Source organism: Ruditapes philippinarum, unplaced genomic scaffold (genome assembly GCF_026571515.1).
Source record: "Ruditapes philippinarum isolate M1 unplaced genomic scaffold, ASM2657151v2 ctg917_1_1_1_1, whole genome shotgun sequence".
In the NCBI taxonomy this organism is placed as follows: domain Eukaryota; kingdom Metazoa; phylum Mollusca; class Bivalvia; order Venerida; family Veneridae; genus Ruditapes; species Ruditapes philippinarum.
In genome coordinates, this window is record NW_026853925.1 from 1 (window position 1) to 13,763 (window position 13,763).

The window sequence follows — 13,763 nt, forward strand, 5'->3', positions numbered from 1 at the left end:
ACTGAGGTTTTTTGACATGATGGCACTGAAAATATTTTGTCCAGATAAATGTACCATTTGATACAGGTTTAGAACACTAATCTTTGTGCAAAATTTCAGATCATTTGCATACCTTGTTTATCCAGAATAATTATTCAAATTGTAAAAAACTGACCCAAAATGAAAAGCGTTTAAACGCTTTTTACTCAAATCGGGCTAAGAAAAGCATAAAAATATGATTTTCAATTTATTTCGAAGTATATTTCTTAACTATCTTTGCATATATTTCTGTTCAAAGTGCCCCAGCTCATTCATGTAAAAAAGCATGTGACCAAGCATGAAGGCAGCATGATCATCATTAAAGTTTTTGGAAAGGACAGCAATGTCAGTGACAACATAACTGTAGCTTTTTTTTTTCTTTTTTAAAATTGACCTTAAAAGGTTTGAACCTGCAAGGTTTTGTCCCCTCTATATTTGAACTACTTTAGAGATAACAATGATACTTGAGTTAAATCTTTATCACATTAAACATCTTCATTTCAATAGCCCGACTACAAGGTCAATGTCACAGTTAAAGGTCAAATTTCAGCCAGTTAACTCATTAGAACTTTGATGACCTTGAATGTGACCAAATGACCTACTCTGCATTGCTGAAAATTATGACTGTTGTAGACTGTCGTAGAATAGCAATAAGTTGATAGGTAAACATACATATATAGGCAAAAAGCTATCCTGTACCTCTTTGTTTCTTGTTTTGTTTGATAAAGAAAGTCAAACTCAGTTATATTAGCATTAAAGTTCTATATATAAATTTACAGACGAGAGAAACAGAATAAATTTGCTGCTGACAGGAACTGGGATCAGTACCATTCTCCAAGAAACTTGCTGTTAGCTCTGGTCGGTGAAGTTGGTGAATTAGCAGAAATATTGTAAGTTCATTAGACTTGTCATTAATGCATCTTTTTAGCTCTACTTTTTTGGGGAAAAAATGAAGCTTTTGTCATGACCGGTGTCTTTGTTAAATTTAACCTTTTGGTTTTGGTTCATTTTTTTTTTCAGAAACTATTTAACATGTCACTTATCATACAAGGATGCTCTTTTAAAAGGAGGAGATAATAAGATCCTATATAGTATATATATTTTCTGTTAAGTTATTGACCCTTTGTTATTTATTTGCCCTGGTTAGCTATTTGTTATGAGCAATTACCTCAGGACTATTAAAGTTATTGACACTTTGATCTTGGTATGCTTGTTCACTATCATGTTCGCTTGTAACTTGGAGAACTTGTTCACTACCAAATTCAATGTGAATTTCTTATTTTCTTCAAAATATTTTTCTTTTTCTCAAAAGCTTAAGCCTGTGCTGTGGGTCTTCTATGGCTGGGTGGTTAAGGTTGTTGACTTCAAACCATTCGCCCCTCACCACTGATGGTTTGAATCTGTTGGAAGCTATCCAACTTAAGCCTACAGAACATCAGTGGTTCTACTCAAGTTCCCTTAGTATCTGCCTGAAATAATGCACAGAAGGGCACCTGAGGTCTTCCTCCACCAGTAAAGCTGGAAAGATGCCATATGACCTTTACTGTGTTGGTGCAACCAAAACAAAAGCTTGTACGATGGAATGTGAAAATCCTTGCACTTTTATTTGCTTCTCATGAAAAAAGTAATTTAAACAAAGTCTTTTCATGTATTATTTTTGTTTTCAATCCATACAGAGATCTCCTACTATGTTTCCTTTCCCACTGACTAAGAACAAAGATTGGGCCTGATGAAATGCAGTTACTTGTGCCTACAAATTTTGATACTTTTTTTATTGTTTATTTAAAAGGTGACAGTACTAATTAAATGTAATTCAACATTTTGAAATTTATTTCAGTCAGTGGAAAGGGGAGGTGAAAGAAGGACTGCCAGGTATGTTACAGAAGATTTTGCTTAATTAATTCAATAAAGGGAATAAAAGGTTTGTCAACTTCAGAATTGAGGAGCAAATCCTGGAAGGAGCAATAGTTTTATAGAGACAACCTTGATTATGACAATTCACTATGATGCCTCTCATCTTTATGCACTTATTCGTATGATTGCACTTATCTGTAAGGCATGGCAAAAAAGTATAATGCATAAAAGCAAAATTATAATCATATTAATGAAATACCTGTTAACTATCAAGGAAAGCACTTTTGCTGAATTATGATTCTTTGTCTATGTTGCTTTTATGTAACTATTCAACAAAAAGCATAATGTAATATTATTACTCAGTTTCATATTGTTGGCGTCCGCGCCGAAGCGCGGCGCCTATTGGAATGAAATGAGATTTTGTGAAAGGGCGACAGCAACTTCTCGAGCCTTTTATAGTTGCCAATAATAAAAGCCGATCATTCCGATCGGTATGAGGGTGCTTGATTATTAATTAGTCGCGATATGTACAATGAATGGCGAACTGGAGAATTTCGCAATGCAAACATTTTCAAATGAAATAACCTTTTCCGTCAATAAATCGCGCTCTTCGGGGTATTTTTGCTTATCATTTTGTAGTACACAGTGGGTTATTATGGTATGTTATTCCGAAAGCTGTTAATAGAATGATGAGTTGATGACCTAAATATTCCGAAAATCTATTTATAGAGGGATGTACTCCTATCGGTAATTCTCGGTCTCTCCCGGGATTTACTAATGACCGGCGAATAGTACCACACGTTTATTTCCGGTCTCTCCCGGTTTTGGAGTAGATATCGTTACAGAACAGAACAAATATTTTACAGATAAATAAGCTTTTTTTCAAAATGAATGTTTGTCACTTAGTTTGGTTACAATAATTAATAAACACAGATCAACTCTCGAATTTATTGATTATTATTATACATAAACATACAAGTCGAAAAAAAACCAACAACACAAATCGCATGTTATATTTTATCTATATGAGATAAAAACAATAAATATGTACAATAATTGAGAAAAAAATGTACATTTTTATGGCATTAATATGACACTATCAACTTTAAAACATTTTATATAATTTGTTATTCGTGTTTAGTAAAGATTCCGAGGAATTATTCAAAGTTACAAATCAGATTTTATGAATTATTCAATTGGTTGATAATTTAAAAAATGATAAAGAAAAATACAAATGTACATGTATATGGTTTAAGAATAAACAATATTATAAATTGAATGATTTACTGATTTTTTCCAGTTAAGTTGACTTATAATCGTCGATCATTATGACAATTGAATTCTTAAAATAGTAGTAAACATAAAAACTCAGTATTAAAATAGCGCATAAAACACACACAAAAAAAGAAAAGAAAACAATATTCATAAAATCTGTAATTTTTTTTTATTAAAATAGAAATTACATTTATTGTATAATAAACAATTATGCTCAACATGATCTACATGGTAATATAACAAGTGTCATATTGTTACTTAGTGTGAACAGATACCTTAAGAGGGGGTCCTCGTTAATAGCAATAACATAATAAGGGACAATTACACAAGTATGGTGTTGATCATGCGTTACACATATGGATTATAAATGATTGTATACATGTATATCCGTTGCTATTAATAACCACGATCATAAAGAAATAACAAGTAATATTTTAATTTCTAGCATGCCGATCAAAGTTATAAATAATGAACAATGTCTTTCGTCCGTTCATTCAAAAGTGATATACAATTCTGGTAAAACCCAATGAACCATGGAAAAGTTTATAAGAATATCTTGTCATCATATATCTACTAGTTCATCTGCACCTGCTGTTTGGACGCCCTTTGATGCTTTGCATCAATGCTTTTCTTGTAGATATTACATTGAACATTGTACATCATAGCTAGGTTCATAAACATTTCTTTATTTCTGGTTTTAGACTTCACAGATGCTGAAAAAGAACATGTTGGACAAGAGATGGGTGATGTACTGTTGTATCTTATACGTCTAGCTGAGAAATGTCATATAGACCTTCCTAGTTCTGTGCTGAAGAAAATAGAACAAAATGGGCTAAAATATCCAGCAGATAAAGTTTATGGTAAAAGTCATAAATACACAGAATATCAGAGTAATGGGGATACAACTGAACAAACATGATAAATAAAAATTTGTTTTTTAGGAAAATGTGATTATTTGAGTTGTTTCCCTTGTTAGCAGAAGATGCAAATGTTGGACTTAATTGTTTTGTTTTTGTTTCAAGGGAAAATTTTACAGCCGCATTTCATCAATGACAGGCAATTTTTTCAGGGAAACATATATTGACCATTATGTTGTTTCATTGATGTAACTTGATTGCATGAATAAGAATTAGTATGTACTTTATGTAATACAAGAGTAACAGACCCTTGTTTAAATTTAATTCAACAATTTTACATTAGTTTAATTCAGTGTTTGAGAAACAATTCTGTGTTGTAATTGTTGTTTTTTTCTTCTTTTTTTGTAATTGAAATTTTACAGATCAAGTTTTATGTATTTTCCAAATTTATTGAATGTGTAAATTATTTGTACCTATTATATTTTTTCATTATTTTTTAATGATTTGTTTGTGTTACAGAAGTTAATTTGACAATTTAACTCATTTTTTATGCAATTTGACATATTGATCAATTTTAATCTGCCAGTTTCTAAAACATTTTTGCTTTCACTTTCCATATCATTTTAACAAAATTCTTTTCTGTATAAATTAAACATGCTGATATTAAAGGTTTGTAATTTTAATAACGGCACTTTTTTAGTATTTCACAATGTTTAATGTGTTGTGTTTTGTCATTTATAGATAAATGACTTTTGAATAAAATTGAATAGAGGCTTCGAGTGAGTTTATAATTCTTTGCCAATTCATTGAATATTACTTCAAACTTGCCTGTCTTAACAAAAGTATCATCAGTCAATATCAGTCAGTTTATTTAGTATTGGAGGAAAAGCCATTTCATCATATCCTAACCAACGCTCCAGAACCTTTGGCCTCATAACGAAAAGTAACGTAACAAAAACGATGATCTGATCTAAATGAGATTTCGGAGGTCATGCTTTCAATCAAATTGTCTCAGAAAAACTTGCTGCTTTGATATCACAAGTTCCTGTGCTATGGACAGAGTACATTTTCATTGGTCAGATTATGATACTAGTCAGAAATGGGACAATCTTCAGGGCAGAAAAATCAGCAGTATTAACAGCAAGCTTTGCTAGATAATGACGGGAAAAGTTTTCCTATTTAATTAAGTCAATTGATGAAATTATGTTTCTGAGTCCTGAAATGTCTTTAGTTCGTTTACAATATAATAGCATTAAAATGCTATTCTAAAGTCATTGCATGGGAATTGTCATATCTACATTATATGAGGTGTTGAAATTTAAATGTGTTGAAAGTAACTGAAGTTGAAACTTCAAAGTAACAAATAAAAGTCATCCTCCAATTGTCATAGTTGTGTAAACCTGAATGGTCATAGAGAATTTCGAGCTATATTGATAAAGACTGCATTTCATCAGATACTTGTATGAAGGCACTTTAGATGGACCAGAGAGCTTCTGAGTGTAAGCTAGAAGTATTGCTCCTTTATATGTAAAAAAAGAGCACTGCATGTGATGCCATTGCGCTAATGTTAATAAGGGGAAGAGAAAAAAACATGATAAAATTCAAGAGTGTTATGGCTGTTGTGTACTTTACTTCTTACTAAGTGATTGTAAATGTTACCAGAGGTGTAAAAACATTTTGTATGGAAAAACTATATAACTCGCCACAGCTTCTGTCCCTTATGGAGACAAACACTTTGATAATGATAAAATAAACTTCACACAAGATATATATACAAAATTAAATTTCTTTTATTTTTCTTAAAATGGTATTGTAATATATGACAATATATTGTCTATGACAAACAAACATAACAACTATGTTTACATCTTACAGTCACTATAAATGTGAGTATTGCACCATGTGATTACTGAACACTGGGTACTCTTGTTTATAACAATGTTTTAATATCATGGTTAAGCCATAACAAAATAAAATAATGACAAATTATTTGCATATTTAATTTACAATACTGACAAAACAATGTGAATAAAAGCAGATATTTATGAAATTTCTGGAAATTATTGTAAAAGAAATTAAAGGCACATTATGTCTCAGAAACAAGAAGATTGTTCCTTCATTAAAAAGAGCAAACATGAGACTTTAACATTTAAATAATGTTTTTAGATTATGTCAGATGCATATTGATCACCTGATGACAGTAGCTCAGAATGTGAAAATATTTGTAATAAAAGCAGCAAAATGTAAACTACATAGTAATTTGACTTTCATATTTTAAAATTGCCAGTAAGTAACAGAAGCCAAAGTTAGTGCTCCCCAATTTTTTTAAGCCAATCACCAACGAGGATTTTTCAAATTTTCAGGTTACAAATCTTAATAGAACAGATTTTATATAAACTGGAGGTTTTATATTATAAAACGCAAGTGGGCGGAGCACTAAGACGGTTAGAGTGCATATTGGATGTTCTTCGTAAATAAGAAAGCTACAGTCGCTTTGCAAGCTCCGCTCGTTTTTAGCTTTCTTATTTACGAAGAACACCCAATATGCACTCTAAGCTATACATGACTCACTTCCTCAGAATTATAACAAGACATCAAAAATATATTTAAAAAAAAAATCTTTTAAAAAACAAAAACATTTCTGGGGCTGAATGGGCCTTTAAAATAATATGAATCTTTATTCATTTGTAAAAATACAGGGAAACGTATATAGCACAAGGATCAAATATTGCAATTATGTTCCATATAATAGGCAAGCACTTCTCTATGCAACAATTGTAACTAATTATACCTTAAGGGAAAAATGTTACTGGCTAAATATTCTGGTAAATCATAACAACTGTAAATATATAAAACTGTATGATGGACCTTTTTCCTTGTTCTTTCATTATAATGTTTTTATTTAACTTTAAAGACTATATTTCTGTAAAGAATTCATCAATCCAATTAACTTTGCATTATATACATGTACAATGTTTAATCAGGTATACTTTTTTCATGTGCATTAGACACTATAAGAATCTTACACCGGCTGCCGGTACAGACCGGAATATCTAGCTCGAGGGTGACTGTTTATGGCGGTAACGAGGCTCTGCCGAGTTTCCGCCGTAAACAGTCACCCAAGAGCTAGATATTCCCGTCTGCACCGACAGCCGGTGTTTAATTCTTTTTCTTGCATATTACATATCAATTATTTTAGAACAGAAATTACGAAAACTGATATTCTCATTACGCACTTTTTTCTAATAGTAGCGTATGAACTTACAGCTTCATTCATAACGGTTAAGTGACGTCATCCTAAGAACACAATTCATTCATAAAAGGCGAGCAGCAATGACGTCATTTAAAGCACGCGACTTGTCTTACATGGGGGGTGTAAGACAGGGTTTTGTAGCACCGGTGTAAACAGTAGATAATCCTGTCTGATATGCAAGAATGGGTTATATTAACCACTATACATTCAATTTCATAAAAAAAATTGTTGCATGACAGACATCTTTTTCTTCTTTCATAATATTGTTTTAATTTAATAACCTTTAAAGACTATATTTCTCTAAAGAATTCATTAATTCAGATAAACTTTCCATGTATACAAGATTTGTTCTGTCATGTGCACTAGATATCACAGCATGTTAGTCAGAAACATTATCTTGTAACAGGAAGCAGTAACACAATATAACAACTTGCTAAAAAATTAAATAAACAACAATTTTGAATTACAAGATATAGAGGGGGTACACATGTCGTGTTGAGTCTTTAAAATTAATTCTCCATAAAGGTATCATTGCATATTGACATTTGTATAATTTCCTTGATCCTTAATTCTGTACAGTTAAATAAATAGCCTCTGTCCTATATATCAATATAATACTATACAATCTCATTTAAAGTGACATTATGCCCATCTAAAGGTAATACAGTGAGTGGACATGTGAAAACAAATGTAAGATTTCATTTTGCTGTAATTAATATATTTCGCATAAACGATAAAAAACTCAATTCATCTCTACTTGACAATGAAAAATGAGCACAATGTCACTTTAAGGCTGTAATCTTTTTTTGTACAGTCTAGCGGTAAATATGCATTACATGCAGATACTTTAAAAAATTTCATAAAACAAAAATATTTACAAAATGAGTGAATTCAACATAATATTATCAACAAGCTATAATATGACAATAATGTAAGCAAGACAGGGGCAATAACTCTTGTAATACCATGTAACTCGGATAATTTACAGCAGATTTGATCACTTGTGAGAATAAACCATTGGTCAACATGACCTCTTAATGACGTTTAAAAATAATGCAATTTTTGTACAGATACACAGACATGAACTTAACACCACATCTGTCGTTCACAGAGAAGATATATATAAAATAGTACAACTATCACATGCATATAGTAATATCACATTTCCGCTTTGAAATTCATAACAAATTAGAATAAAGTAACAATGTTAAAAAGTAAAACAAAATTTCATCAAAATACAAGAAGTTATTGCATAACTACAAATCATATAAAATACTAAAAGTGGTATGATTCAAGTGGAGCAAGATAATTCTTCTAAAAATATGGGACATATTGGATAAGCAACTAGTACTTTGTGCCGCTTTACCTTTATAACCAATATAGTGAGCACACTTGCTTTTTTGTCTTGTTAATAATATTGTAAAAAGTCTTCTGTTTTGTTGGGTTTTGTTTTGTCTTAGGAAACAGATTAAGGAAGAGAATATGCACAATCGACATAAGATTTTATTACTTTTTGGTAATAAAATGGTATGCCGAGTTTGACCGCTTTTCTAATTGTTAGTTGTTTGTCACATTATCATTGTCACTGGTATACTATACAGTCGTTATCACTGGTATACAGTCATTACCACTGGTATACAGTCACTATCATTGGTATACAGTCATTATCACTGGTTTACAGTCATAATCACTGGTTTACAGTCATTTTCACCCAGTTACAGTCATTTTCACCAAGTTACAGTCATTATCACTGGTATACAGTCATTATCACTGGTTTACAGTCATTATCACTGGTATACAGTCATTATCACTGGTATACAGTCACTATCACTGGTATACAGTCATTATCACTGGTGTACAGTCACTATCACTGGTTTACAGTCATTATCACTGGTTTACAGTCACTATCACTGGTTTACAGTCATTATCACTGGTATACAGTCACTATCACTGGTATACAGTCATTATCACTGGTGTACAGTCATTATCACTGGTATACAGTCATTATCACAGGTATAAAATCATTACCACTGGTATATGATATATATAATGGCAAAAGTTACTTTTTTATCATCAAAATTCTACCCTGTTTCTAAAGGGTTAACAAGACTTTGTTCCCCTTTTAACAAGTAAGTGATGACTTCAGCAGATAATATGAGTTTTACTCTCAATTAAATCACTTTATTTCTACACTTACAATCTATCCAAAAAAATTAAAGTTTTCAGGTGTTCTGCTTCAAGTTCATCAATTAACAATTATGTAATAACAATTCTAATTATAAATCAGAGCAAAGGAAGACATAACATCATGTGTTCAATCTATACCTTCTGTAACATTTACACTGAACAAAGCAAAACATAGTTCTTAGTTTATCTCATACCAGGTGTACAAACAGTTTGATAATCTGGTTTGTAAAAATAACTTTCTAAGTATTACAATAAGGCAAAGAAAGGCACACTACATTTAATGGCAAGAATTCATTTTCTCAACTTCCAATTTTTGATTTTTTTTTGTTTGTTTATTTTCAAAACGTAGAGTTGTCATGTAAATGATTATCAGTTCTTTGATTATTTTGGTAAAGCACCATAATTCAACTATGTTAGAGCTAATTATCTCGCTACTTCTGTATGCATGACAACTGTACATCCATTCTGTTATTATAATAAATATTATATTTAACAGCTATTTCCAACTTCATAACATATAACCGGATACTTCAATCAGACAGATAAGAAATAAATTTTACATTAAAATAGTCCAATCAATAAAATTATAATAGAAATACATGTACTTCATTCAGTACAAAAAAACCCTCTCCACTTTATTGTATAAGAGTTTGTTAATGATCTAGACTCCGCCTCTTGACCAGGTAATGTTAGATGATGTCATTATGACAGTTGGTGTTTAATTTTTTGTCTATGGCTCAGTCTTGATAATATCACATGATTCCATTATGAGAGTTGATGGTTAATCTAGACTGCGACTGTTGTCTAGATAATATCACATGATTCCATTATGAGAGTTGATGGATGATCTATGACTCCGCCTCTTGTCCAGGTAATAACACATATTTCAATTATGAAAGTGTGTAGTTGATCCATGACACCTACTCAGTCTATATATCCCATGACTCTAATATGAGAGTTGGTGGTTGATATATGACAACACCTTTTCCCTAGATAACATCACATGATTCCATTAAGAGGATTAGTTGATAATGTATGACTCCACCTCTTGCGATATATGACTCCGCCTCTTGCATAGATAATATCAAATGACTACACTATGTGAGTTAAACAGTGATTTATGACTGGGTCTTTCATCAAGATAATATCACATGATTCCACCATAAGAGTTGATGGATGATCTATGACTCCACCTTTTATCTAGACAGTATCACATGATTCCAATATAAGGGTTGGTGGATAATCTGTGACTCCACCTCTTGTGATCTAAGACTCCGCCTCTTGTCTACATACTATCACATGATTCCATTATGAGAATTAGCAGTTGATCTACGATGCCGCCTCATTTCCTCCAGTCCACTTATGACGTCCTCCCTCTCGTGGTTCTCCTCCTGTATCCAAGCCTGTTAATAAATGGTAAAATAATATAATAAACTTATTAAATTATGATATTGGTGAAATACTCCTGTAAATAAATAGTAAAATAAACTTATTAAATTATGATAAGTATACTATCATAGGTCAAAAATAAGAGAAAAATAACATATACACACCATAACTTCATCCTGATACATTCTCAAGCTGAAATCTTCTTTACTTCTAGTTCTCTCCCCTCTATATAACAAAGGTGTCTGAAAATACAAAATTTAAATTATAACAGGCACTTCATAATGGTATTCAACATTAAGATAAATTAGCATAATATTTTCAAAATGTGAATTAAGTTAGTTATTTGTCTATATCATAACATGAGTCTGGTTAAACAGAGACCACCTATTATGCTTATATAACAAAACCATGTTAAATACAGTCTAACTTGCCCATGGGACAATGTGCATTAAGTGACTTGTGTTATGCAACCACTGTATATTCCCCTGTTCCCTGACACCCCCCCCCCCCGTCTCATTTTCTCTATACACCTTTAATGTATTCAGCGACTTTTGCTCAATGCCACCGGCGACTATTAATTAGTTCGCTAACTGGGGCCAATCTTTTCATCAAACGACCACTTTCACCTGTAAAGTGTTTGTGTTTGTAGAGAAAGTCGCCTCGTGATTTCACATGTGTCAATAATCAAAAGTGTGAAAAACTCAATTTTCCAAACCGTTTTTAGCGTATGCAAATGAAGTTTCTTATACGCATGACGTGTATTATCCAATAAAAGCAATAGAACAATGCAACTCTCCACCCCTACTGAGATTGTGTTTATGTTTTGCTGTTGATATTTAGACTGCATTGAATTGACCTTGAACTTTATCAGCAGTTAAATTAATCCTAAAGTTGAAGCTGAAAAAACTTCCCAACTGCCAAAGAGATATGTCATGTATTAATTCTTACTTTTTTTTCTCATGCTTTGTCTTAAGAGACCATATTTTGTGTTTCCCTTGGGAAGTCACTTAATACATGTTTGACTGTACTTACTTCTATGTCAGATGAGCATGTCTGGACAAAGTCATGTGTTCTGTTAATATCAGGAATCCACTGAATATACATATACCTTTTGCGGATATTTTAGATAAATGAGTCCGGTTGAACATAAGGTTACCTATTTTCATTGATATTTTCCCTTCTTGCAATGTTTTCTTTTCATATAATGTTCAAATAATATCTCACATTAATACCGCAGGTTTGATCCATATCAGATCATAAATAAAACTTATATGATTAAAGACAAATCAGCACAAATTCCTAAGCACGGTAATGACATCATAATAAGTATACAACTAAAGGTGCCAGAATGAAGTCATTTTAAGGTAATACACCCCTAATGCACTATCTCCACTTTGAAGAGTATTCTAGAATCACTGTAAAGTGTATTGAAACCGAGGGGCGTGGGTTCAACCCCGAGAAGGGGCAACTTTTTTTTTCTTTTTAACATTTTTTATTAATCTCTCAGATCCCTAATGGAAGAAAAAAATGCTTAATTTTAATTAAAAAAAATTGTGTAGGTATTTATTTACTAAATAATGCCAAATTTAATAGCAAATATGATACCAGATATTTTCAAAGTTTAATAAAATAAAAACTACACGGTAAAAGTATTTTATATTTTGCAAGACCAACCAATATACATTAAAGAAAATTTAGGCAAACTTTGAAAACAGCCCCTAATTGTTGAAAATTTTAGGGATATTTTAAAAAAGGCTTTTTACACATGGAAATGGTCAAATAAGTGTTAAAAGTGGGTGGAGTAGGATTACATTTTTTTACATTTTAAAAACATTTCGTTTAAAAACAATCATTTGGCTTGTTTAATTTGTTACCTAAATGTCATTATTTGTTTCTGAACAATGAGCAATAGAAAAACATTTTTCATAATGATGATATTATAGATTATTTAGAGTTTCCCCATTTCTGAAAAAAGCCCTTCTAATGGCAAAGTTTTAGTTCAGAAAAATGTCCATAACTCATAAACCACACGGTAAATTTTGTTTAAATTTTGCATACAGGTGACATTTAAGGCATATAACTGTCCTATGTTGTCAATTTAACAGTTCCTTATAGTGCCCATTAGGGGTGTACTACCTTAAACGGACAAGAATGAAAGATCGAGCACTGATGTAAACAAAATACATTCCAGTCTGAAATGTAAGTTTAAATTGTAGAAAACTTGATAAAATAACATTTTTTTTTTTCTTTTTATTTCTTTTGTATCTAAGCGACAGTAGGGTGCGAAATCACACAGCTTTATATGAAAATCGGCAGCAGAAGTAATCTTTGCTTGGAAAAAAAGCAATAAAATTTTTCTTATTTTGTCGTATTAGAATCAAATTCTAACACTCACATGATTTTGTCACTATAGACAAAGAAGGAAAAAACTGGTGTTAAACTGCCAATAAACACCGGTTAGGGACTACTTGTATATGCGCTGTTATGTTTTCACCCTCAATTGTGTAGTTTTCAAAGCATTTTAAAGCAACAATAAAAAGCATTTTTATTTATATTTTCAGTTCGTTTAATTTTTTCTTTTCATACAATATTAAAATAATATCTCATGTACACTAACACCACATATTAGATCCATATCGATTAATAAATATTTTAACAAAACGGCGCCAATCAGTGAGCAGCGTAATGACGTCATCCTAAGTAAACAACTCATTCATAAACAAGCTGACGTTATTTCGTACATACAAGAATGATAAATTGGACACAGATGTAAACACAATACGACGTAAGTTTTTATTGTTGAAAACTGGATAAAATAACATTTTTTTCTTATTATTTCTTTTGTTTGATAATTTCTATATCTTTGCAACAGTAGGGTGCGAAAAACGATCAGCGTTATACGAAAATCGGCACTGGAAGTTATTTCCGCT

The 13,763-nt window shown here is 31.4% G+C and overlaps 2 protein-coding genes across 2 annotated transcripts in view; one reads left to right on the forward strand and one right to left on the reverse strand.

Moving 5' to 3' along the window:
* Positions 1-797: 797 nt before the first annotated feature.
* Positions 798-4,775, forward strand: LOC132738383 (dCTP pyrophosphatase 1-like; the record flags this gene model as incomplete). The annotated part of the gene is given in 3 exon segments (XM_060725875.1): positions 798-908; positions 1,856-1,890; positions 3,849-4,775. Coding segments are annotated over 3 exon segments (364 nt in total), but the record flags the coding sequence as incomplete, so codon positions are not given.
* Positions 4,776-10,177: 5,402 nt separating this feature from the next.
* The window catches only part of LOC132738384 (two pore channel protein 1-like), a 43,180-nt gene continuing 39,594 nt past the window's right edge, over positions 10,178-13,763 (reverse strand). The window contains exons 24-25 of the mRNA XM_060725876.1: positions 10,998-11,075; positions 10,178-10,847 (exon numbers count right to left, since the gene is read on the reverse strand). Coding sequence (XP_060581859.1) covers positions 10,740-10,847; positions 10,998-11,075 — 186 coding nt within the window. The 3' untranslated portion in view covers positions 10,178-10,739. The remainder of the gene's footprint in view (positions 10,848-10,997; positions 11,076-13,763) is intronic.